This window comes from Camelina sativa, chromosome 8 (assembly GCF_030686135.1).
Source record: "Camelina sativa cultivar CO46 ecotype springtype chromosome 8, ASM3068613v1".
Lineage (NCBI taxonomy): Eukaryota > Viridiplantae > Streptophyta > Magnoliopsida > Brassicales > Brassicaceae > Camelina > Camelina sativa.
In genome coordinates, this window is record NC_141887.1 from 23,125,943 (window position 1) to 23,151,548 (window position 25,606).

Consider the following 25,606-nt stretch of genomic DNA (forward strand, 5'->3'; position numbering starts at 1 on the left):
ACTTATGTCACGTGTAAACATTAATGAAACACGTGGATGCTTTTGGTACACGTGGCGAGATCAGCCGATTTAATATGTACCGAACCGGGATAAGAACCGAAATAATCAAAAAATTTCTATAAAAATGGTATAACCGAAAATTTGAAACGAATAAATTTAAATTCGAACCAACCAATGAACCAAAACATCTTTTGTCCGATTTGGTGTAAACCAACAAAATAAAGTAAACCGGTAATATCTGTGGCCACTAAACATACTGTGGCGAGGCTGAATCATAAACCAACCTAAGTTGTTGCTTGACTTCATCTTCTGCAAACGTTGCGTCTATAGCGGTTCTAGCCAATGCAAATGTTTCTCTTTTACTAAGACCTTCATAGAGAAAAAAGCACAACTTTAGATTCTTGACAATGTAAACTATAAACCACCAGACTCAAGAATCAGAAAAGCTCTGTAACTGTTGGGATTTGAGCTCAGGTTCTGGAACTCACCAAAAGAACGAACAGCGAGAGCGTACTCATTGGAGAGGCTTGTGGAAAATACCCCAAAGTCATCAGTGCATAGAATCAATGGATGTTTTGCCTTGTAGAGATCAGCTGTTAAGATCAAGATTAAGAAGAAGATCGTGTCAAGATCCCACTTCCTTTGATTTTTAGCTTCAATGCAACGAAAAAGTAGACAAAGGAGAATGGGAAGCAAGGCAAAAGAGAACGTCTAACCGAAATGGTGTATATCGATGGAAGATATCGATTTGGTTACAATGTTGGATGTTAGACATATCTCAATCTGCAAAACAATAGAGGAATGTTGAATCGTTTAGAATATTGTTATTAGATTCATAAGTGATGTGAAACAAAGAACAATTGTAAATGTAAGCTATTACCGGAATCCGGAAAGATTTCACTTTTGTAAAATCTTCATCTCTGAAGAAACAAGCATGGCCAACTCGATGCGGTTTGAAATCAAGCATGGATTGGATTTCTTTTGGATTGGGGACCTACAATGCACTAAGATGGAGAAAGTAGTAGACAAAAAGAAAAAACATTTGATAATCGTTTAGTGGAGTTGTCAAGAGTTAATACCTCTCCACAGTGAAGAGTGATGTAAAGATCATTGTCTTTAGCGAACTGTAATGCAGGTAAGAAAGTGTTCCTACAAGATTCTGGAAGATGTTAGAAGCAACTCATAAAGTGAAACAAAGGACTAAGTAGATGAAGAAATGTTACAAAGAAGTTACCATTCTCCAACAAGAGGATTCCCTGAAAGATCGATACCAACTACCCCGACATCTCTCATTTCCAATGCGAGCTTAACCTTTTAAGAAAAAAAAGGAGATTGTTAGAGCTGTTTTCTGCGTTACTACTTTTAAGTTTTTTAAGTAGCATTCCTTGTTTTGCCAACACTTACAGTTTCCATTGCGGACTCGGTTGTCTCTCTACGGTCAATACTAAGAAGAAGCCTAAGGTAAATCTTCTTTCTTCCAATTCCATCACAGACATTGTGCATTTTTTGAGAATCAGATGCCGTAACGAAATCAATATCAACTTCACTGACAGATCTCAGACCTTCGATTACCGCTTCCATATAAGAACGTTTACTCATACCTATCGAATCATTCCTCTACAAACAAACACCATATTTCAAATGTACAAAAATCTAAGTTAGGACAATTGCAAAAGGTAATGCAAAATTGTGTACCTTTGGAGTGGTTCTTAACTCAAGATACACCACATTCTCTAAAGCAAAATCTTCTACAACCTGTCAAGATAAGATCAGTTACGTCTCAAGATATACCTTACAAAAATCAGATCAATGAATGGAAAAATGAAACTAGGGTTTTACTTCTCTTGTGATTCTTGTCACGGTTTTGTGATCAGTAGTAAGCTTGTGGATCAAATCAAACAACTTGAAGACTTCAACCAAAGATCGACCATCTATAAAAAACAATCAAACGATAAAGATTTAAAACCTTTTGAATTCTAGACCAAACATGAGAAACTCTACTTGTGACACTTGATTAGACCACCAAACTCAGCAAAACATAGCACAAACGAATTATAAAATTAAAGACTTTACTCTTCTGAATGACATGTTCAACATCAGCAAACACTATAACACCTTTCTCACCAAGAACCCTAGCAAGCTCTCTGTCCATCAAAAGAAAATAAACCCAATCATCAGTTTATAAGAAAACTTCAGAATCGAAATTGGGCATTCACAATTGATCAGTGCAATTGCAGAAGTTGCAGATACGAAAGATAGAGATTAACAAACAAAACTCGCAAAAAAAAAGAAGATAGTTTTGGGGGACTTACAGAAGAGTTGAGTCTCTAATGGAGCCGTTGAGATGAGCATGAAGCTCGATTTTGGGCAGTGAATTTATCCATTCCATTTTTTCTTTCGAGAAAAGAAGAGAAGAGACACTGTACGGATTAGGAAGATAAACAGAGACGCAAGCAAGTTGAGTGGTAAAGAAGAAGCCGTGTAAAATTTTATCAGTTCGGTAAATAAAAATAAAAAGAGTTAAAAATAGAGCCCAAATCCTTACGGCCTGGCCCATACATTAGACCGGCGACAATTCAAATTCAAATTTGGTTTACTGTTTTGTTGACTTTACAGTTCAAAATCGGGTTCTATCTTTAAACCAAAACTTTGGTCTAAGCAAGGGCGTCGATAATTGCAAATTTTGGGAAATAATTTTCTAAACAGTTGATGATAGTCGTCAGCTGAAAATCTTAAAAAGAAGGAGTTGATTGTAGCTGAACGTGTGAAGAAAAAGAAGAAAGTCATTGAAGTAAAGCAAACCCAAACTTCAAGGAATCCTACTGATCTTATTTTATATCTCATAAGCAAAAACAAGCTGCTTATTCGAATATTACCACTCATCATCCTCATCTTCTTCTTCTTCATCTTCATATTCATATTCACCTTCATCATCTTCGTCCTCATCATAATCATCATCATCATCTTTTCCTTTTACAAGATAACACAAACATGGTGTCAGATACATAGGAGACTCCAATAACACAAAAAGCTACAATAATATAGACATCGTGAACCGGTTTAACCCTATACTGTACTTCCCAAATCGTCAAGAGCTAGAAGAAACTACATATATAGAATTTAGTAAGACATTTAATAATGTACATAAGCCAACCATAATCTTAATTCCTCAGCCCTGTTTAAAATCTGTCTAACTAACTTTTTCAGTTCACCAGTGCGGATTTGTTTCAAGTACATATACAGAAACTTACCTGACTGGCTTATGACCGGAGCAAGCAATGTTGGAACTCCAGAAGCAGCTTCAGGCCAAGCTGATAACTCCGGAAGAGGAGAAAATGCAGCCGCGTACGTTTTGTGATACCGTTCAACAGTGTAACAGTCATCTACGTACTGCAACGGGTTGATTTTCAGCTTATCACAGACAGCTAGAGCGTGCAGACATGGGAACTTTTTGCTTTGAAACTTTCCACAAGTGCAAGTTGACTCATTAAGCTGAACAATCCCACTGGTGGAGACATTAACCTTACCCATATACCTTTTCTGCTTCTTCGAGGCCGTTGAGACCTGATACGCATCTCTTTCCAATGTCGTTATAACGCAAGTAGTGGAATCTTTCTTGAACTCGTCAAACTTCTCCATGACAAGGTCTGTGTACACATCGCCACGGTGAACCATACCACGGGTACGGCTAAAAGTCTCCTCAAAAGCATCTCTCAGTTCACCAAACAGAAGCATCACACCCCCTGCCATCGCAGCTTTCGGAAATCTTTTACAGACAGCAAAGAGAAATTGAGTTTTTATCCTCATGATTCCGTATCTCCGACTACCACTGTCATGAACCAGAGCCCACTGATGTGGAGGGATTTGGTCTAACCATTTCCAAGCTTCTGGATTCTTCTCTTTGATCTCCAACATGTATGAATCAAATTCTTCCTTCTTACTTGAGGACCCAGCCTTACCCACAAGATACTCCATATTGTGGTCGTAGTCTGAAGAAACGCTCTGGAGTTGGGAGCAAAGATGATCCAGACAGAACCTGTGATAAGCCCAGGGCTCTTTCCACTGAGACCCGGGTTCGTTAATAACAGTGACTATGTCCGGGTCCGGACTGGAGATAAGGCAAATGCCTTGCCTCTGTGTTACCTTGTCTCTGATACTAGTGAGAAACCAGCGCCAGCTATCCACAGATACTTCCTTAGTAACCGCAAAGGCAAGAGGAAAATATTGGTTGGCTGCATCAAACGCAGAGGCAATCATCAGCTTCATTTTGTATTTACCTCCCAAGTTTTTGGTGTCCACCACGATCAGAGGTCTACAGTGCTGGAACCCTTGGATCGACTGTGGAAATGCCCAAAACACACCACGGGAAGAGGCGTGCTCAGTATTAGGCAGAGAATCATATTGCCAGTCCACGAGCAGGCCATTAGAAGACTGAAGCGCAGACATTAACTTGGGTATGAACCCGAAACTCTTATCCCAGTCTCCAAAGACTCTTTTGATAGCTTTCTCTTTGGCAGCCCGCAAAACTCCTTTTGCATCATTGTCCACCTCCTCCACTCCATCAAGGGAATAGCCATGTTTTTCTTCCCACAACTTATCTAACTCTGCAACTGAGACCATGGGCTGTACCCTGACCGCACGTTCAATCTCACAATCTATAAACTTGACTTTAAATTCTGATGCATATTTAGGGCGACAAGTATGTGGACCAGTACACTTAGTTATCTTCAAAAGACCGTCTTCTTTTATTCGAGAAGCACGAATTGACCACTTGCATCCCCATCTCAGACACTCAAAGGCATACCTGTCCTTGTCCATCTCTCTAATCAGTAAACATTTTCGCTGCCTCTTAATGGACCACCAGTCCACTGCCTTCTTCAGCTCAGATATATCTTTAAAACACAATCCCACACGCATCGTATTATCTTCAAGCCACAAACCAGGTGAACTTGAATCCCCCACATCTTGTTGTGTACGGCACTTCTGTCTTTTACTAGGGTTTTCCATTTGGCGATGTCCAAGCACAGCAGGAGCTGATAATCACAACAAAACCCTTAAAATTACACACACAACAAAAAAACCCTAGAAATCTCCGTATCAAACAAGATCACTTTTTTTTAGCAGGGGTACGGTACACTCAATTGAAAGAGGAAACATAAACCCTAACTAAACAATGAAAATGAAACAACGGGTTTGTAAAATAAAACTTGCTTTTTTTACAGAAATGGAATGTACCTTCTTTCGCTAAAGGAGTTCTCCGGTGATGTGATTACACTGCCTTTTCGTACTCCTTCCGCTTGCTCTCTCTGGGAAAATGGGAACGAACGAACACTCAAATATCATCAAAATAATCACAGAGCCTAATTAAGTACTAAAGAACAGTAACAGTTGGGCCGAAATTATAAAGCCCATTAATATGTGTTTTTAGGAAAACAAAGCCTATCAAGCAATGAACTCGTCGTGAATCGAACTTATATCTCCGATTAAACCAATTATGTTTTCTTGAGTCGAAACCAATCTCAGCAACAAATCTTTTCTATAACCTGAACCGGTTTAGTCATCATAACTCATACGCCTGACTGTACAAAGAGGGTACAGTAAATGAGTTTTGTTGTTCTACAATGTTGTTTTGAGAGAAGCCTATATCAGCTAGAGGATTTAGGCAAAGGAATCAAATTGCCAATAAGAATCATCTAGTTAACAAATTATCCGATCACATTGAGGTGCAATGCAAAGTTAATGGTTTTCAAGCCAGAACTATTTACTTTCAAATCAAGAACATGACGACTTCACTTACACAGCTTGCTCAACAATACTAGAACTCTCTCGTTAAGAAGCATCACGAAGCCAGCAATCGAATAGAGAGACTAAAACTAATAAGTCTCAAATTAGAGATGATGTCTTTGCTCTTTCTATAGTAACATCTGAGTGAACAAACTTGCCCCTATGATTGTTTGCTCATGTGTATGCATTTGGAAATCTAGGTTTGAGATTAAAGATAAAGCGTCAATGTTTCCATACAAACACACACACAGGACACAGCTAGAGACTTTTCACAAAAGGATCAACTAAAAAAGTTGGATTGACGCATCCAGAACAAACATGGTCATCACGTTCTGAGCTTCTTCTTCCTCCTCTGGTGTGGGCGATAGGTTTCCCCTCAGCTGATAGGCTTCTCCAAACAACATTGTGATTCATCTCTTTAAACTTCTCCACAGTGCCGTCAAAGAGGTTATCTGAGATCACCATTATCGTTGATGATTCATCAACATTGTCAATAGTCCACAACCACATGCGAGAGTGAATAGCTAGATCTCTCGAACTATCCTTTCCTTTCGATCCTGTAACCACATCACATCACAAACAACACCTAAGTAACAAATTATTAACAAAAAGAGAGCGTTATGTGAATGTTTTATCTCACCTTCTGATACGCGTTTGAGCTTGATTCCAGCGGAGACAAACACATTATCCGCAAGTGCTGCTGCTTTGATGTTCTTCGAAACCTCGCCAGCATCTAGACCATCAGGGATCTTGTAGTCATCGACGTCCCAGAAGACCACTGCCTTAGCCTCTGCGGAACGGAGATAACTCATATAAGATTGAAATTTCAAACAGCAAAAAATAATACGAGAAAGTTGATAGATACAAAGTTTTACCGGCGAATTCGTTACTGAACATGGATTTGATCGGAGAAAGGCGTCGGAATAGGAGCAGACGTGACGAGAGTGGCGTACACTGAGTGAGCAAAGGTTGGGATTCGATCGCTACGGCGGTTGTAGGGTTTAATGTGTTTTTTTCTTTTTGAGAACATATAAAACTGTATGGGCTATTAACAGGCCTGATTCATTATTAATGGGCTTGCTAAGAAATATTTCCAACGACGTCGTTGCTAAGAAATATTTCGACGGGAAAGAACTGTCGGCGGCGATTCCACATGGCTGAATTAATTAAATTAAGAAAATTACGCTTCTTTTCGTGTTATTTTTTTCATATAATTAGTTTTTAAGTACGAGATTTTACAAACGATACCAATATTATTATTATTTTGATTATTAGTGTTCTTTAAATCCGTAGAAAATAAAATAAAAATAGAAATAATGTTGTAACTTTTTAAATCCAAGATCCAAATCAATCAACTAAAACTTATAAATGGCTGGAAGGAGTCGTTCGTTTTTACCTTTGTTTAATTGTTTTGCGTTAGTATGTATTGATGGCCCATCCGGATTACATAACAGTAAATATAATTTGGTGGGATTACGATAATACTTAAAAAAAAAACGCTTAAATTTCTTTAAGTATTTTCATAATCCCACCCAATCATTTTTGCTATTACATAGTCTAGATCATACAACATCAAGCGTAAAGTCGAGAAGAAAACAATCAAACATAACAAAACACGAGAGAAGAAAAACAAAAAAAAAAGGGAGAACAGGACAGAAAAGAGAGGCGGCCAAAACTAAGAGACTACTTTACCCTAATTTAGCATAAAGGCTATATAGTTGTGTCCCCTGTGAACGAAATTTAGTGGATCTTCTGTATTTGTGGCCCATTAAAACTAATTCCATCGAATTAAACCGACACACTTTTAACAGGCCTGCTTTATTGTATATGGGCCTTGTTGAGATATCTTATACTAGAACCTTTTGTGTGTTTTGTTATTCAGGAAGAGTTGCGAAGTGTCCAAAGGAGGTGCTATCTGACCAGCAGCTACTCCAGAACCGAGAGGTCTATCACAAATTGGTCCTGTTATGTTACATTGTATGACGTATGTTATGTTGGAATTGGACACTACGATTCTTTTATCTTATAAAAGTCGTCGAGCATATAAATGCGAAATAATATTCTAGCCTACATTTAATGTACAAAAAGATGGACTTGAGAGCACTACACATGGTGCTCAACTGAACAACATAAATATGTTATGTTGGCTGAGTGAGAAATTAATTTCACGCGTAAATTTACCGGTAAAAGCTGGTATTGACTAATGACAACAATTTGTTGGAAAAAAATGCAAGGAATTAAGTCATGAAATGTTGAATTCACATTTTGCTTTATTTGCTAAGTGGTAACCTTAAAATAATATAATGTATGGTTTTTATGCATGTACATGTAAGCTTAGAGTTAAGACATAAACAAATTCATGTTGCATGCATGCATTCATATTATATTATGTTTTTACTTAATTAAATTTGTATTTTGTTCTTATATACCTTATTAGATGATTTGATTATTACATTTTTATCTTGTCTTATGTATTTTAAACAATCGACCCTAAATGAGAAAAGTCTATAAATGAAGGAAGAAGAAGAACATAAATGGAGTGGTGGCGTACGAAACATCGTCTACCACCATTTTTACACCTTCTCCTTCTTCCTAGTCTTGACTCTCTTTCGTCCTGCGTTTTCAATCCATGTCAATACTTTGTCACCTACAGATTCTCTTACAATCTCAAGAAACCGAACCATTGTATCTCTTGGGGATGTTTTCGACCTTGGTTTCTTCAAACCTTCCTCGGGCACTTCTCGTTGGTATCTTGGGATTTGGTACAAGAAAACCTCCGAGAGAACTTATGTATGGGTTGCCAACAGAGACAGCCCTCTCTCCAGTTCCATTGGAACTTTCAAAATCTCCGACAGCAATCTCGTACTCCTCGACCACTCCAACAACACTGTTTGGTCAACGAATCTCACCAAAAGAGATGTGAGTTCTCCAGTCGTGGCAGAACTTCTCGCTAATGGCAACTTCGTGATGAGATACTCTAACAACAACAACGACACAAGTGGAGTTTTGTGGCAGAGTTTTGATTATCCGACAGATACTTTACTTCCGGAAATGAAGCTTGGTTTGGATTTTAAAACAGGATACAACAGATTCCTAAGATCTTGGAGAAGTCCTGATGATCCGGCGAGCGGTAATTATTCGTACAAACTCGAAACTCAAGGGGTTCCTGAGTTTTTTCTATGGAGTAAAGACGTTCCAGTGTATCGGACCGGTCCATGGAACGGAATCCGGTTTGGTGGTATACCGGATAGGCGACAGTTTAATGAAATGGTTGATAGTTTCACAAAGAATAAAGAAGAGATCACATACAAATTCCTGATGAACAAGACCAACCACGATACCTACTCAAGATTGAGAGTGAGTCCTTCAGGACATTTCCAACAATCTACGTGGATTCCGCAGTTAACGAACTGGAGCATGATATGGGCTTTTGTTGGAAGTTGATTAATTGGTTAATCCTGCAAAAGAAGAAACAAAGAGAAAGGTGAGAGAATGAAGAGAACAGAGACTCTAAGCATCGAAGAAGAAGAAGAGCATAAGCTTTTGTGTCCTACGGTGAAAGAAGAGAAGAAGAAGGAAGAGAAGCCATGGGCCACTAGTGTAGTAAAGGCCCATTAACATTAGTGGGCTAAGTGTGTTAGCTATAGTAATTAGGTTAACAATGAAACCTAAGTATAAAAGTGTTGTGTTGTTGTAATAGAACATTATCCAAGATATTATCAATGTAGAAGGTTAAGCATAAACGCTTCTTGGATCCTTTCTCTCTACACCAACGAAAGTGAATCAAAGAGAGTGAAAGAGAGAAAGTAAGAGTTCAAACCTTTGTGAGTAAAACAGAGGTCAGAAGTTAGAATTTCAACATGGTATCAGAGCTACAAGATCTCTGGAGCCTGCATCAAGAAGATAAGGTGAGACCGAGAGGGAGAAGAAGTCAGTCAAGGAAAGACTGAACTGGAGAAGAGAAAGAAGGGAGTACGGACCTGAAGCTTGGTTAGATAAGACCAACAGATCCGAGAGAAAGGAGGAAGTGAGATGCGGCTAGAGAAGCTCCTCAATGGAGGACCTACAACCAAGTGAGAGGCTGTGAGGGAGAAGAGAAATCCGTGAAGAAGAAACCGCAAAGAGAGAAAGACCAACATGTTGTTCAAAGCAAAGCTTGTTGGGTGAGGAAAGAAGAAGCCTACACAAGGAAAAGTGTTAGGCTGAAAGAAGAAAAAAAAATGAAAAAAATGAAAGAAGAGCAAAGCTAAAACTATGTCGGAGAAGAAGAGAAGGAAAAGGATGTGGTGACAAGAGCACCATCAGCTACCACAAATACTTTTACACCGTACCTTCAAGAGCATCCAAAAAGGCGAGGAGGTCTCTGGAAGAAGCTGTGGAGATAGTGCGGATGTGAAGACAGAGTTGTGGGGTGATTTCTTTTCTTGTTCTGACATGGTGAAGTGACGCTTGAAGACGCTTGTAGAGGTTGAGAATCCGTGTGGTTCCTAAACTGAAACAAGAATAAGAAGAAGCCAGAGGTTAGAGAAAAACCAAAGTAGTGGTGAAATCCAAGTCGGACAATGTCGAGGTTGATGATTCAAGAATCCAAAGCTAAGGTTAGAGAAAAACCGAAGTAAAGAGATGGAGCCTGCACAACAAAGAGACGTGTAAGGCAATGAGAAGACACCTCCTCCAAGGAGGAGAGCGTGAACGAGGAAAGAGAGGCTGCAGACATGGCAAAAAAAAAAAAAAGTCTCATGAGGTTAGAGTGCATAAAACCAGTGTTCAAAGATCAACAATACTCAATTTCAAAAGAGATGGATTGAGAAAGAAGGTTGAGGCTGAGAACAAACTATGTGAAGCTTCAAACCAAGAGGGAGAATCTGTGGCTAGAGTTGAAATGAGAGAGGTATGCTTCAAGTTTGGAAAAGTGTTTGGTTTATCGAGTTTGTGCTAGAGGTTTAGAGAATCAAAAAGACTGAAGTTAGAGAAAGCCTTAGGTGATGGTGAAAATAACCAAATAGACTAAGGTTAACCAAGGTGATGATTCAAAGGATTAAATGCACAAATTGGTGATTAATGAAACACCAAATGAAAGAGGGAGATACCTGAGATTGAGAAACAGCACAAGCTGTTGGAGAAGCAGAGATCAAAGCTGAAACACAAACCAAAAGGAAGATGCTCACCTAAGAGTAAAAAGAGAGCAATAATCTGGTTAGAAAGGCAAAGAAAGATCAAGTTGAATCCAAACAGTGAACGAAGAAAGAAGCTCACCATAGAGGGAGCTGGATAAGGAAGGATAAGAGAAGCTCACCACAGAGGGAGCTTGAGCCGGTTGCACAAAGCACCGAAGAAGACGTGAAGAAGAGTCACGCACAATACTTCAAGAACGAGAGAAGAGCCCGCGGGAAAGCTTGAAAGAGAGACTTGCATGTTACAGAGATGAAGCCACAAGGCTGACTGACCTACAAGTGAAACAAATTGGTCAAAGAGAAACATGGAGAGAAAGCGAAGGAAAACTGTCAAGAGGTGACAAAGAAATTCGCAAGAGAAAATCTGGATCAATGGAGATTCAGGTCAAGAGGGAGAAGAACTAGTTTGGTAATAAGCTATGTTGACATTATGAAAGAGGAACCATGAAAAATGGTGATGTCGGACAAGAAGCTAAAGCTAGAAAAGAAAAAAGGGAGAGGTAAAGAGTTACCTGCGTGTGGACTGTGGAGAGCATATAGTCTCCATGAGGAAGAACCAAGATGGTGATGGGTCGACTCACGGGAAGAGACGGACGTGAAGCATCAGCTCCATTGAAAAGGGAGAATAGACAAAGATTTCACTCCCAAGCACCTGCAGAAAAGAAAGGATCGATTAAGAAGAATCGAAGCAAGAGGGAGATGGATTCAAGTGGGAGATGGAAAGAACTTCACGCTAGAAAATCAAGAGGAAGAAGATTGATGCGTGAAGATTCAGAGCTAAATGGAGAGCGATATAGCAAACTCACCAGTGAGTTTTGTTGATATCATGAAGAAGAAATTCGTCCGGCGAGGAGGCGGATTCACGAACGAAGAACAAGGAGCATGGGATTCAAAATCCCAACTTTTGGATTTTGGGATTAACCAAATGAATCAAGAGGGAGTGTTGGAAGTTGATTAATTGGTTAATCCTGCAAAAGAAGAAACAAAGAGAAAGGTGAGAGAATGAAGAGAACAGAGACGCTAAGCATCGAAGAAGAAGAAGAGCATAAGCTTTTGTGTCGTACGGTGAAAGAAGAGAAGAAGAAGGAAGAGAAGCCATGGGCCACTAGTGTAGTAAAGGCCCATTAACATTAGTGGGCTAAGTGTGTTAGCTATAGTAATTAGGTTAACAATGAAACCTAAGTATAAAAGTGTTGTGTTGTTGTAATAGAACATTATCCAAGATATTATCAATGTAGAAGGTTAAGCATAAACGCTTCTTGGATCCTTTCTCTCTACACCAACGAAAGTGAATCAAAGAGAGTGAAAGAGAGAAAGTAAGAGTTCAAACCTTTGTGAGTAAAACAGAGGTCAGAAGTTAGAATTTCAACAGCTTTGCCAAGAGATGAATGCGATGTGTACAAGGTATGTGGACCTTACAGTTACTGTGACTACACAAAAAATCCCATGTGTGTTTGTATCCCAGGATTCATGCCTAATGACCCTCGTGCGTGGGAGTTGAATGACTGGTCAAACGGATGTGTGAGGAGGACGGAACTAAACTGTCGTGGAGATATGTTTTTAGGGATGACGAGAATGAAGTTGCCGGATACTAAAACTGCGATTGTGGACCGAAGTATTGGGGAGGAGAAAGAATGTAGGGAGAGGTGCAATATGGATTGTAATTGTACTGCGTTTGCGAATGCTGATCTCCGACAAGGCGGTTCAGGTTGCCTAATTTGGACCGGGGAGCTCATGGATATCCGAAATGACGCAGAAGAAGGTCAAAATCTTTACGTCAGAGTAGCGGTAGCTGATCTTGGTTTACTTAAGAAAAATAAGTTTTGGTTGATTATTACCGGATTGGAACTTGTTATGTGTTAATTTAAGACACAAACGAATGTATGGTTTATTTAAGACGCAAAAAATAAATTGCGGTTGATATTACCGTGTGAACGAGCGAAATGGTGTGTATAGTGTACTTAATTTTGCTACTAGTAATTAAGAAATAGTTGAACCAAACAGGCGATCAATAAGTTTCACAGAGTTACACTTTACTAAGCATGCTTTAATGAAGAAATGAAACGAGACATATTATTATGGTTAAATAAACAATCGCAAACACTTCAAAAGTCAAGTGTGTCCCAAAGAAATGATAGAAGGAAATCAAGCCCATAAATAAAGAGAGGCAACTACAAAAACATAAACTAAAAAAGCCAAAAATTGACCCGATTGGTAACTCAAAGCATTAAAATGTTTTTAGTGATAAAGAAAAACCGAAAGAAAAATTGAACTATACCTTATTGTGCCGAAATCTTTTGAAAATAAACTTATAAAAAAAGTTAACATATATGTTAAAAAATATCTCTTTGTCTCATCATTTATATCGCTAAGATGATTTATGATTCATATTATGTGATGAGATTATTATATATAAAAGTTTGAACTCACAATATCTTTTATACTCTGTAGATCTTCGTATGAACAACAATCAAGATTTCATTCTCATGGTTATCCCAATCTGAAGCTCTAATCACAATCTCATGGTGATCGTGATCCAGAGACTCATCTCGTCTTCATCACAACATTCATCAAGCATGAAAAATGTAAACAAACTCCAACAACTATTTATCTCCAGATCTTCTGCCACAATCCCAATGTCTCTTTATTCTGTGAGCTTAGTTGTCATGTCAATATCTTATCATAAGCTTAACAAAAGAAAAAAAAAAAAATATATATATATATATATATATATATGTAAGAGCTTCTTCATCGGTGGGAATCTCAAACAAAGAGTATTTGAATTTTTGATCAAATAAAAAATATTAATTTTAAATTTTGATCAAATAAAAAATATTAATTTTATTTTAAATTTATAATTTCATTAAATTTAAGTAATTAATTGGATTACACCAATCAAATTAAATCAGTTGACCTTAAACGTTTATCAGAAACTCTTATTAATGATGAGAACCATTGGATGGAGGTGCTCTTAGTGATATACTCAAGAGAAAAGGCAAAGTGTTTTCTAAAGAAGATGAGAGTTAGAAGAACTTGGAAATAGAAAAAGAATGTTCTAGCAAGGGGAGAAGCAGAAGAGACAAATGTTTTGAAAACGAGTGATATTGTGATTTTGACAAATCTCGTATAGCTTCATTGTGTGCAATGAGAGGGTCTTTATATAGTTTACATGATCTCGTTGGGTAACAGTGTAACACTAGTTGTACTTGTAACAATGTTGACTACATATCATCAATTGTTTTGGCAAATCACTGTGCCATAAAATTATCCCATTCTGGTAAAATTAATGAGGCCACAGTAAAAGTGGTTTTTCTAACTCAAAACGAGTAAAAAGTAATTGGGTGTAGTTGATAGCTTTACAAAAAAAAAAGAGGATAAAAGCGAGATTTACAGAAAATAGAGATACGAGAATTAAAAAAAAAAAATCCTCTTCGCTAAAAAAAAAAAAAAAAAAACTTCCGTTATCGATCTCTCTCTCTCTCTCTGAGGGTGGCGATTCGAGTTTCCATGGTGGAACAGAAACCCTAGCCCCTTATGCTGTCACTAATTATCACTCTTCACTATTGAATTTTGGAGGTGAATGGAATCAGAGAAACTCCTCAATCCAAGGCTTCTTTCGATTAATAGCAGCACCACTGGTCGCAAAGCGATGTCCGTTGAGTTGCCGCAGAAACCGCCGCCACCGCCGTCGTTGCTTGACCGGTTCAAGGCTCTGCTTAATCAGCGTGAAGATGAGTTCGGTGGTGGTGAGGAGGTTTTGCCTCCGGTTATGGATGAGATTGTTCAGCTTTATGAGGTTGTTTTGGGTGAGCTTACTTTTAATTCCAAGCCTATTATTACTGATCTCACTATTATCGCTGGTGAACAACGGGAATACAGTGAAGGAATCGCTAATGCCATTTGCACTCGAATCCTTGAGGTTTGTTTTTTTTTCTGCCATTGAAGCTTCACTGTAGGTTTTTTTGATTGTGGAATTAGAGAAGAGTGTTTGGTTTGTGGTTTAGTGAACTGGCTGAGTAACTATGTTGGTGTGTGATAAAATTTCATGTCTATGCAGGCGCCAGTTGAGCAAAAGTTGCCTTCTCTGTATCTATTAGACAGCATCGTTAAGAACATTGGACGGGATTATGTTCGTTATTTCTCATCCCGTCTACCAGAGGTGAGCAGGCTACAAGGAGATGTTTGCTTTATTGAATTTGTATAGGGCTGAAGCATGGTCATAAAGATGTTTTGATTCTTTGTGTGCTGCTTTAGGTCTTCTGTCTAGCATACAGGCAAGCGCATCCGAGTTTACATCCTTCAATGCGCCATCTGTTTGGGACTTGGTCAAGTGTTTTTCCACCGCCTGTACTACGCAAGATTGAAGTGCAATTGCAACTTTCGTCTGCAACAAACCAACAGTCTTCGTTAGGGGCTTCTGAGCCTGCTCAACCAGCTAGGGGCATTCATGTTAATCCAAAATACCTTCGTAGGCTTGAGCCCTCAGCCACCGAAACTGTAAGCCATTCTATTTGTAATTATGAACAGAAATGACATTCTTCTATGGATGCATCTGCTACCATGAAGTTATCATGTGTTTATATCGAATTCCTGTACTAAGAAAACCTTGTATCCGATTAGTCTAGCCTCATAGTGACTTTTACTTGATATGCATATTTCCTTAACTGCCCCTGCTTGACATGCAGAATTTAAGAGGCATAAATTCTAGTGCAAGAGTTTATGGCCAAAATTCACTCGGTGGATATGATGATTTTGACGATCAGTTAGAGAGCCCATCTTCCCGGTCTGGACCAAGGTCTGGTACAGCTGGAAGTGTGGCACTCTCGTCTTCTGTAATTGGAGGTAATTCTCGTTAGGCTTGCAATCTCTAGACCTGTAAGACTTGATTGACTTTATATAACCCTTTATCTTTTGACCCTAATGGCCCTGCAGCAGATGGTTTTCCCAAGAGGTTCAGTGATGGAGCTATTCCTTCTAATCAAGCCTTTAAATATGGAATGGGTCGACCTACTGGCAGAGATGATGAACATATGGAATGGCGAAGAAAGGAAAACTTAGGACAAGGAAATGATCATGAAAGACCTAGAGCTTTGATAGATGCATATGGAATTGACACCAGCAAACACGTAACCATCAGTAAACCAATTCGCGATATGAATGGCATCCACAGTAAGATGGTTACACCATGGCAGAACACTGAGGAAGAAGAGTTCGATTGGGAAGATATGAGCCCTACCCTAGATCGTAGCAGAGCCGGTGAATATTTGCGATCATCTAACCCAGCATTAGGAAGTGTAAGAGCAAGACCCAGAGTAGGAAACACAAGTGATTTTCATTTAGATTCTGACATTAAGAATGGTGGAAGTCATCAGCTACGAGAAAGCTGGAATTTGTCACAAAATTTCCCCCATTCATCCAGCCGTGTTAATACCAGAGCAGGAAAGGACTTGAAAGTATTGACTTCATCAATGGGATTAGTTTCATCAAACAGTGAATTTGGGGCTCCTCCATTTGATAGCATTCAAGATATTAACTCACGTTTTGGTCGTGCTCTTCCTGATGGGACGTGGCCCCATTTGAGTGTTAGAGGATCCAACTCTCTCTCTGTACCTTCAGCTCACTTGCATCATTTGGCAAATCCTGGTAATGCGATGTCAAATCGGTTGCATGGTAAGCCTTTATATAGGCCCGAGAACCAGGTCCCCCAGAGTCATCTTAATGATATGAATCAACAGAATCAGATGCTAGTTAATTATTTGCCTTCTTCATCTGGTATGAATCCAAGGCCGATGCAATCTTTGTTACCCCACGTAAGTCATGGGTACCCTCCACAAGGGTCGACCATTAGACCATCCTTATCAATCCATGGTGGGGAAGCCATGCATCCTCTTTCTTCAGGGGCTTTATCTCAAATAGGATCCATCTCTCAAAATGCTTCTCTGGGAGCCTCTAGTCAACAGCCGGGCGGCGCATTCTCTGGTCTGATTGGCTCTCTCATGGCTCAAGGTTTGATTTCGTTGAACAATCAGCCTACTGGTCAGGTAATTTATTCAAATCATGTCATCCCTTCAGCTGCTTGAGAGTTTGTTTCTTCTTGCTTTATCTTGTATAATTGGTTTATTTATTCAGGGATCACTGGGAATTGAATTTGATGCGGACATGCTCAAGGTACGTAATGAGTCTGCAATCAGTGCTCTATATGGGGATCTCCCTAGGCAATGCACAACATGTGGTCTACGCTTCAAGTGCCAAGAAGAGCACAGTAAGCACATGGATTGGCATGTAACCAAGAACAGGATGTCCAAGAATCATAAGCAGAATCCTTCTCGGAAATGGTTTGTAAGTGGTAGTATGTGGCTTAGTGGTGCAGAGGCACTTGGAGCTGAAGCAGTACCAGGGTTCTTACCCACAGAGCCAACAATAGAAAAGAAGGATGATGAAGAGATGGCAGTTCCTGCAGATGAAGACCAAACTTCATGTGCTTTATGTGGTGAACTATTTGAAGACTTTTATAGTGATGAAACTGAGGAATGGATGTACAAAGGGGCGGTGTACATGAATGCTCCAGACGGATCAACAGAAGATTTGGACAAGTCTCAATTAGCCCCTATAGTACATGCTAAGTGCAGGCCAGAGTCAAATGGGGTAAGCCATTCTATGCGTTCATAGTCTGTTCATAAGTTATAATGCAGTTGAGTCCATCATCGTTTAAGCTAGTTTAAATATGATTATTCAGCCTCGTAATTTTCATGATTGACTATATTTCAGGGTGATATGGAAGAGGGTAGTCAGAGAAAAAAGATGCGGAGTTAGATCCCTTAGACCGACTTTTAGGTCTTTTTCTTGACTACATTTAAGTTACATTCTTATTTCTCCATCAGCTATGTGCACTTAGTCACACAATACCACTGATGGAGAGAAATGATGGAGAGAGTCTTTCTCCAATGTACCATTAAAAAAAAAGAAGAGGTTTACACCCACATCTTTTATCATTCTTTATGCCTCTAAAATCCTGTTGTGCCTTAGGACATGGATATGGTGTAACTGTTCTTCATTTACTGCTACACCTAACCTCAGGGTGCTTGTAGTAGTAAAATCAGATGTCGCAGCGGTAGTTCCCCCATGTATATGGAATGTACTGTCTGTTTCTTTCTTGTTTCAGATTGTCTTCTTTTTTCAATTTTAGATATTGCAGGCAAAGACCGGAAGACTGATATTCGAGTGTGAACAAATTTCCTATGATGAGTGGATCTCGTAGATGCTGTTGCTAAGAGAACCAGTTTCAGGTTTTTTCGTTAGAGCTTTCCCTGTCTCAGTGTTACTTTTTATGTAGGCGTTAACTCAACTCTTATGAGGGTCTTTATTCTCTTGACTTTGTCTATAATGAAAAAGGTTTTACTTTTCTTCTATCCCGAACCTTCTGAATTTCAGTTTATATATATATATATACCTGTAATTTCCTACCTACCGGATATGGAGCAGGGTCTATGTAGAAGCAGGTTGACAGAACTGTTACATTCAGAATAAGGATTTAGAGGTTATGCTTAGAATCATTTTGAGTTTGGCTCATTCTATGTGGTATGAACTAAAACTGCTTAGCCAGAAGGTCTACACATTATCAATTTTAGTTTGGTTAGAAAAATGGTTCATCCGTCCAAAGGGTTAAGAGAGGGTTAATGGGAAACTAATATGTATTACTACTACTAATAACAAAGATTTTTTTAACCCTTATGTGTCAAACGGCAACAAAAAGGGTACAATACAAGAAAGAAACATACACTTGGGTGGGAGAAACACAAAAAGGGGAATACCCATAAGTGTTCAAAAACTGTCAATGATGCAAAATAGAGAATCCTAAAAACCGTGGTTTCCAGCAGAAGTCAATACCCGAACCTCTTTACCCTTTTTCATCAAAATCCGAGATGAAATTAAACGCAAAAGGTGCGTTCTTGACTCCCTTTGGATTTCAAAAACACACACAAAATAAGAAACAACCACAATCGCTATGTTTCTCCATACTTCCTTTTCGTACTCTCTTATTCTTACTTCTGCACAAAACACAAATTTTACATGATAAGAATCTTTTCGAAACTTTTGTTACTTGCTCCACAAGAATCAAATTGAGTTAAGATCTTAGTTGTGGATTCAGACCTGAAAAAAAACTACGCTCCCCCTCCTGCTCCTCCATTGTCACAAGCAACTGCCGCTTTAATCCTCTCCACAGTACATTTGATCAGACTATTAACCGTAGCCACCGAGCCAAGTGAGAGTTTAGCTGTAGGAACAGAGTCAACAAGAATCTGAAACGCAACGGTTAAAAGCGAACCACCACAACTCCCAAAAGAAGTAGAAGAAACCACTTCCTGATGATTCCCATCTCCTCCTCCCACCGAACCATCCGGTAAAATAGCAAAACCAGACGGCAACAACGCCACGTAATCAGGATCTCCCCCGCTTAGAACCACGTTCATCGCCACTATATCCACAGGCGCGTAAATCACATATGATCCTGATGCGTCCGTACAACTTTCTTGTAGAATCAACATGTTGCTCTGGCTCGAGTTTCCGCTCTGTTTACAAACAACAACAAAGTTTTCAGAATCTCAAACTGACAAAACTAAGGAGAGAACTATTGATATTTAAGAATGTCTTACATTGACTCGAAGCAAGGAGACACAGTTCCCAGGTTCGTGACCATTAGCTATATGAGCCATTTCTTGAACCATACCTCCATTTGACAATATATCCCACTGCATCAAAATTCAATTAAAGAAACTCCCAAAATGAGCAAACCAGAGTTGGTTGGACCGGTAAATGTTGCATTACCTCTTTTCTTGAATTTTCGTCACGGAGGAAATCAAAAACACGTTTGGGAGCAACAGGGATCCAGAACGAAGTCGCTGCACTAAGAACAATACCCGGAGGTCTTCCCGGATCATCCATACTCTTCCGGGTCATTACCCGAACGTCATCGGATCCTGTTGTCGACATTGTTGTCCAAGCGTGTGCTGTCGACGCGCCTACGCCACTACAGAAACTCATCACCATCCTCTCAGCTAACTTCAACATACTCTTCCTTCCTTCAGGGCTCGTTATCACTGCATATATTAATTACCAATAACTATAAGGACCTAATGAGTAAAATTAAAACCAACTCTTCTCATTCAATTCAGCCCCATTATATAAATAGCCCATACCGGAAAGATCACCAGGAATGTTACTGGCCATGGAGCTAGCTAGCCGCTCGCATTGCCGTTCGAGTGTAGCCACCCAACGTTTCGCACCGAAAGCTAAACCGGAGTGAACCAACGGTCTATACATATTGTGAACCGATCTATCATCTACCTCCATATGCTCTATCCATGTAACCTTCAAATCAGTATCACCCCATAAGTTTTATAAATTTAAACTTTCTACACTTAACTTTATTTTTGTATATCCTGATCTTATACGTACCTTAGAATAACCATTAGGCAATTCTTGAATCAGACAACCTGAAGGCCTTCTTCTTGTTCTTAAGATTGGAGTACTTGGTCTAAGGCTGTCCAAAGAGACATCAACTACAGCCCAAGAACCGTCGCTATGCTGTTTGCAGTATCTCACAAAGTAGTTCTCACGCGTTGGGACTAGCGGTGACGGAACTTGAAACTCAGCTGTCATCTTCACATAACAAAAAAAAAACACAGACCAAAATTTGTTTATAAAAATTGATCACTATAGCATTTCTTGAGAAGCAAGTAATTAAACCGATAATACATACCACTTGCAAAGCACCATTGTAGTTCCCAGCAACTCCAGTAGAAAGGACTTCAAGTGTCAAGGCTCTTGACACAATCCCAGAGAAAACACAAGACCATTGATTCTTAAACCCACACCAAAAGATTAAAACTTTAATTAGTTTTTTTATTCAATCATTTTTAGCGGTGAAGTTAGTTCAAGATCAAGAAATAATTTAATTACCACATCCATGAGAATCTCAACGAGGTTGATGTGATTCATTATAACAACAGCAGATTCTCTGGACGCTTCTGACCTCAATCCTAATGGCTTTGGTCCTATTCCTCTAGGAAACGTTCTGAAATACTCTTCTTCATTGAGAATCTCCATCGAGTTATCGGTTGAAACCCACAAAGGATCCACAGCTTGAGCCATTCTCACGAGTTCCTCCATAGCTGCAACCGCTAGCTCAACTATTATAGGCTTATCAGTATCAGAAGGGATCGAAACAGCTGACCTCAAAATATCCCCTGTTCCATACATTTCTCCTCCAAAGCCTGTTTGGTTCCCAAAGTTTCCAACTTCAAGATCAAGCGAACGAGAAGGCGCATGGATCGCTAGTGGAGCGAAAGACGAACCTAATGGCTTCCCAACGTATTTGGCAGCAATAGCAGAGATCCTATCAATCTGTAGATGATTTGATAATAGATTCAGAATCCAATATTTCAAACTTTGTAGGCATATAGACAAATGTATATACCTCTTCTCGGAGTCTAGCATTTTCAATCCTGAGATGCTGTTCGTCGAATGACATTTCTCCAATAGCAGCTGGACCGCCACAGTTAGGGCATGTAGCATTGCTTAGAGCTTCTTTGTATCTATTGTTCTCTGCTCTGAGCTTGTCATTGTCTGACTTTAGAATCTGGTTCTCATGCCTCTCACTTTGTGCCTATAAATATTACACACAACATAGTGTGACAAAAATTTGATAAATAGGAAACTAGCAAATTTATGAAATCAAAATAATATATGTATAGGTTAATTGTTACAAACCTTCATCTGTGTGCGTTTGTTTTGGAACCAAAACTTTACTTGAAGAGGCTCTAAATTGAGATCACGGCTTAACTCTTTCCGTTGCTTATCGTCTGGATGAGGACATTCCTTAAAGAAACTTGCAAAATCCAAAAAATGCTCCAAGTAAATAAGACTGAAACTCTTATTAATGTGACATATTGAGCTATGAGTTTTGAGTGTATTTTCTTACGATTCAAGTTCTTGGATTTGGCGTTGCGTGTGGCGATGGTAACGCTTCTTTTTGTTGGGACGTTGGTTAGGATCTTGAAGCTCTTCACCGGAAGGATTTTCAGTGGTGACTTCGGCACCTGACTTGGTCTCAAAATCATCTTCTCGGCTACCGGTGATTCCTAAGTCGTTATCGGAGGTGCTCTTTGGGGTCATATCGAACATATGATGGCTCTCAATCATGTTAGGATGATACATTATGATGGACGGATTGACTTTGATCAATCAACTTGATATTTATCAAGAAATGTATTTTGGAGTTGTCAACTTTGGTTTCCTTCAAATCTTCGAGGTTCTGATCAAAATATTTTCTTGATTTGACTTTCTTCTTCAAGTATATCTTCCACTGCCCAAAATCAAAATCAAATTAGTTAAAAGATTATATATGAAACGCTCACATATTTACCTTTTGTTAGTAACAATATTATTTTCACAATTAACCGTTAACTAAATTAATATGTCGGGTTTCTTTTTACGCTCCATTTTTCTGGTAATATATAAGATGAAACATTTAGATTATTGTGTATATACTATCCCAAAAAGTTACGTTTAACAAAAAATAAGAGAGGATGCAATTTTTCTTTAAACTAAAGAAGAACGATAATTCGACAAAACGAGGCACACCTATATAAATACTCGAAAAATTTGCATATACAGATACGAATGTAATATTTACTTTATTACATCACATCTATAAATTCTAATCAATTGGAATATGATCTATATTGTTAATTTTATAAAAAAATGTGATGAAAATAAGAGGAAGCATTAGGATAACTAGATCCACAATGATATTTTATGAGAAAAGTAAATTATTTTCCTTCAAAATTTTAAAAAAGAAAACAAAAGATACATACAGTAGTTTTACATTATAATTGACGGCCTTACAAAGACAAGAAATGAGATCAAGAAACAAACAAACAAAAATGAGATTAGAAATGATATTTAGATAGTTTTTTCCAGAGATAGATCCATCGATAATATATTAGCGTATATGTATCTCCGAGTGTGTGTGCATAAACACAAAAAAGAAGAAGAAGAAGAAATCAATCTTGAAAGGTACAAGACTTCTCAAAACATCAGATCTATCGGACAGATCTAGCATACGCTGGAGCAAGAAGCAAGAGAGAGAGTTATGATTTTTAAGAAACCCTAATTTGGGGTAAGGTAAGAAAATGATAAGATGAACACTAGCTTGTATTACTTAAATGCTTAAATACTTACTCAATTCGATCTGAAAACCCTGGGTTGTTAAGAAAGCTTTGAAACCCTAAAGACAGATCTCTCTTTGTAGTTATTTTTTCTTTTGTCCCTTTGTTTGGTTGAAGTTTTGGGTTCGAGTTTAATGCTCTTCTCTCTCTTTTGTCGACTCAAAATAATGTTACGTAAGTAAGAGAAGATAGAGAGTGAACGGGATTCACAAGTTTCTAATCTCTCAATTGAATTTATTAAAGAATTAAATTGACCTTGGTCTTTGTGCACTAAAAACGACCGTTTCTAGTAAAAAAGAAATACTAAAAACTAATCAAAAAGGCTAAATTATTTTATAGAAAAATATTAAATAGGGTTGATTAATTAAAAGTGATTAAAATAATAGTAGTATATAGTATATAGGGTTAATTAAAGCGTTGACAATAAGTCAATGGTCCTTTTTTTTGTGTGACACAACCACCAAGTAGATTTCGTCAAACTCCTTTTGAACTCCTAACTCCAAGAAAGTTTTTTTCGTAACGCTTTTATAATTTTATTTATCTTTTAGATCATATAAGTCTCCGCAAAAGGACACAAAAACATTAAAATATTAAACTAAACAAAAAAAATCTTATTAGAGAAAAAAAAACATAGGTGAAAAATCATAGGAATCGAGATCTTGAGATTTAGAAAAAAATAAAAAATAAAAATAGAAGATCTAAAGACTTCTCAAACAACATGCAACACATATATGGATCTGATCTGTAAACCTAACCCAAGATACATTCAAATGCATATACATAATTGCGTACAGAGAGAGAGACCTTACTTTTGAAGAAACAGTGAAACCCTAATTCACAGTGATCTTTAGTTTATTCCCTGTAGAACAGAAGATCGGGGACGTTGGCAAAAAGAAGTAACAAGGGTTGTTTGCAATGGATCCGGCAAACCGGTTACCCCAAAACCAGGTTTTTTTGGGATAATCTCAAACCGGGGGAGCGCTTATTGCGCTAGCTAGGTATTAAGAAATAATGGAAGTTTGTTGTTGTTGAAGAAGAAGAAGAAGAAGAAGAGGAGAAGAGAGGGAAAAAAAAAAGGAACATGTGGAGTTCAATAAGAAAAAAGGAGTTATTGACGAGAGCGCATAGAGAGGTTGCAAATGCATTTATGATTCTCTCTAAAGCTCCATTAATGCTCTAGTGAGAGAAACTTACTCATCCTTTCTATATCTTTATTACAGAGATAGAGAGAGTTTAAGTTCATAGTCGCATAAGTTAAAAAAAAAATACAAAATAAAATTCACTGTTTTTCTTTCACCTTATGGATTCTCATACGTGTACCTCTATGGGTTGATATATATATATATATAAAAACCTTTAACCTACGAAATAGAATTAGTATTTCTTACATGCAAGCTGTTTCTTTGGCTTCCGCATACTACCCCATCTATATCAACAACAACGTATTATTTAGGTTAACAAAGATTTAGTTATTGTCATTGTGTGGTTTTTATATATGTTCTCAAAAAATTAAATTGATCAATCAAGTACTAGCTGTACAAGTCTACAATATGCATGCGTGCAGAGTGCGTTTTTGTGTCTAAATGTATGTTCTGTATGCATGCATACATAAATGGTTTTTATTGCTCAAATGCTAATTAAGCTTATGATATTTATTGTTTTCGTATTAATGGGACTAGATATATTATATTCTTATATGCGAGAACTATATAGACGCATGGACGAGGACATATCAATGAAAGAGAAATTATTTCATTATTAATGTTCTTTGTTCTTAGCTAGGTCTTCCAACTAAGTATTTCTAACTATCTTCTTAAGAACAAATCAACTTTAGTGGCCCTAGGTCTCGAGAGAATAATTAATGTCCTTAACATTCTTATACGTATACATACTACATAATATGGCTTTCAAGTTTCAAGATACTATAAATTAAAGCGTTTAAGTTACTGAAAAATACTGTATCAGAACCATTGATATTTACATTAAAAAGAGATAAATACATGCGACAAAAAAGACAAATATATACTTTGACATTATATTCTACTAAATCAGAGATCCATTGCATGTGCTTGATACTATATATATATATGATCAACAAATTTGTTAACGAGTGGAAGAAACTGTGATATTGATAAGAGTTTCCTCGAAGTAGTATCAAACTATATGTAGACATTTTTTTGTTAGTAATATATTTAGTGTGTTTAAAATGTTTGCAAAACTTACATGATTTATGTATATATATATATAGAGAGAGAGAGAGAGTTTCACTAATTAATTTTCAAACTATATAGAGAAGAACAAACTTATAGATAGGGGAGACATTGGAGATGTACATAGAACATTTCAGTTGTATATATAGATAAGTTTTAAATTATGTTGAAAATATCTCCGCTACCCTCTAAACCATTTCACAAAGTT

The 25,606-nt window shown here is 37.9% G+C and overlaps 4 protein-coding genes and 1 pseudogene across 9 annotated transcripts; 2 read left to right on the forward strand and 3 right to left on the reverse strand.

Annotated features, from left to right (window-relative positions):
• Nucleotides 1-102: 102 nt before the first annotated feature.
• LOC104707640 (uncharacterized) lies at nt 103-5,344 on the reverse strand. Of its 2 annotated transcripts, none has more exons than XR_015564133.1 (14): nt 5,236-5,344; nt 3,252-5,033; nt 2,877-2,970; nt 2,313-2,420; nt 2,074-2,144; nt 1,840-1,931; nt 1,696-1,755; nt 1,405-1,617; nt 1,235-1,311; nt 1,080-1,149; nt 881-1,004; nt 717-783; nt 489-593; nt 103-369 (listed from the first exon to the last, which is right to left on the reverse strand). XR_015564133.1 is itself a non-coding variant. In XM_010424019.3 (14 exons), the coding sequence occupies exons 2-14, from the start codon at nt 5,005-5,007 to the stop codon at nt 248-250; spliced, it is 2,949 nt and encodes a 982-aa protein (XP_010422321.2). In that variant the 5' UTR covers nt 5,008-5,033; nt 5,236-5,344; the 3' UTR covers nt 103-247. The 2 variants fall into 2 exon arrangements, 1 of the variants encoding a protein (XP_010422321.2); XM_010424019.3 differs by having other exon boundaries at nt 881-994.
• A 623-nt stretch (nt 5,345-5,967) lies between these two features.
• Nucleotides 5,968-7,469, reverse strand: LOC104707643 (uncharacterized). The gene is made up of 4 exons (XM_019229124.2): nt 7,181-7,469; nt 6,660-6,941; nt 6,425-6,574; nt 5,968-6,341 (listed from the first exon to the last, which is right to left on the reverse strand). The coding sequence occupies exons 2-4, from the start codon at nt 6,679-6,681 to the stop codon at nt 6,043-6,045; spliced, it is 471 nt and encodes a 156-aa protein (XP_019084669.1). The 5' UTR covers nt 6,682-6,941; nt 7,181-7,469; the 3' UTR covers nt 5,968-6,042.
• Nucleotides 7,470-8,286: 817 nt separating this feature from the next.
• LOC104709731 (S-locus-specific glycoprotein S13 pseudogene) lies at nt 8,287-12,821 on the forward strand (annotated as a pseudogene).
• A 1,507-nt stretch (nt 12,822-14,328) lies between these two features.
• On the forward strand, nt 14,329-18,367 carry LOC104707644 (polyadenylation and cleavage factor homolog 4). Of its 2 annotated transcripts, none has more exons than XM_010424024.3 (7): nt 14,329-14,877; nt 15,016-15,117; nt 15,213-15,455; nt 15,644-15,800; nt 15,891-16,999; nt 17,088-17,603; nt 17,727-18,367. In XM_010424024.3, the coding sequence occupies exons 1-7, from the start codon at nt 14,539-14,541 to the stop codon at nt 17,769-17,771; spliced, it is 2,511 nt and encodes an 836-aa protein (XP_010422326.2). In that variant the 5' UTR covers nt 14,329-14,538; the 3' UTR covers nt 17,772-18,367. The 2 variants fall into 2 exon arrangements, with proteins under 2 accessions (XP_010422326.2, XP_010422327.2); XM_010424025.3 differs by having other exon boundaries at nt 14,337-14,877; nt 15,894-16,999.
• A 264-nt stretch (nt 18,368-18,631) lies between these two features.
• LOC104707645 (homeobox-leucine zipper protein PROTODERMAL FACTOR 2) lies at nt 18,632-24,502 on the reverse strand. 4 transcript variants are annotated; one of them, XM_087462390.1, is made up of 12 exons: nt 23,998-24,502; nt 21,940-22,323; nt 21,729-21,846; nt 21,436-21,624; nt 20,919-21,362; nt 20,719-20,820; nt 20,415-20,618; nt 20,156-20,327; nt 19,785-20,056; nt 19,613-19,708; nt 19,110-19,528; nt 18,632-19,006 (listed from the first exon to the last, which is right to left on the reverse strand). In XM_087462390.1, the coding sequence occupies exons 2-11, from the start codon at nt 22,173-22,175 to the stop codon at nt 19,121-19,123; spliced, it is 2,241 nt and encodes a 746-aa protein (XP_087318516.1). In that variant the 5' UTR covers nt 22,176-22,323; nt 23,998-24,502; the 3' UTR covers nt 18,632-19,006; nt 19,110-19,120. The 4 variants fall into 4 exon arrangements, with proteins under 4 accessions (XP_087318516.1, XP_087318518.1, XP_087318517.1 ...); XM_087462392.1 differs by having other exon boundaries at nt 23,993-24,363; XM_087462391.1 differs by having other exon boundaries at nt 23,202-24,304.
• Nucleotides 24,503-25,606: the final 1,104 nt, after the last annotated feature.

Coding starts and splice junctions, on each gene's coding strand:
- LOC104707640 (XM_010424019.3), bottom strand. CDS start 5,007: ATGGAAAACCCTAGTAAAAGACAGAAGTGCCGTACACAACAAGATGTG. Junction 1,756..1,839: donor TGACAAGAATCACAAGAGAA/GTAAAACCCTAG, acceptor TTATCTTGACAG/GTTGTAGAAGATTTTGCTTT. Junction 995..1,079: donor TCACTCTTCACTGTGGAGAG/GTATTAACTCTT, acceptor AGTGCATTGTAG/GTCCCCAATCCAAAAGAAAT.
- LOC104707643 (XM_019229124.2), bottom strand. CDS start 6,681: ATGTTCAGTAACGAATTCGCCG. Junction 6,575..6,659: donor GTTCAGTAACGAATTCGCCG/GTAAAACTTTGT, acceptor TCCGTTCCGCAG/AGGCTAAGGCAGTGGTCTTC. Junction 6,342..6,424: donor GCTCAAACGCGTATCAGAAG/GTGAGATAAAAC, acceptor ATGTGGTTACAG/GATCGAAAGGAAAGGATAGT.
- LOC104707644 (XM_010424024.3), top strand. CDS start 14,539: ATGGAATCAGAGAAACTCCTCAATCCAAGGCTTCTTTCGATTAATAGC. Junction 15,801..15,890: donor CTCGTCTTCTGTAATTGGAG/GTAATTCTCGTT, acceptor ATGGCCCTGCAG/CAGATGGTTTTCCCAAGAGG. Junction 17,000..17,087: donor ACAATCAGCCTACTGGTCAG/GTAATTTATTCA, acceptor TTATTTATTCAG/GGATCACTGGGAATTGAATT.
- LOC104707645 (XM_087462390.1), bottom strand. CDS start 22,175: ATGTATCATCCTAACATGATTGAGAGCCATCATATGTTCGATATGACC. Junction 21,625..21,728: donor ACAAACGCACACAGATGAAG/GTTTGTAACAAT, acceptor TAATATTTATAG/GCACAAAGTGAGAGGCATGA. Junction 21,363..21,435: donor ATGCTAGACTCCGAGAAGAG/GTATATACATTT, acceptor AATCATCTACAG/ATTGATAGGATCTCTGCTAT.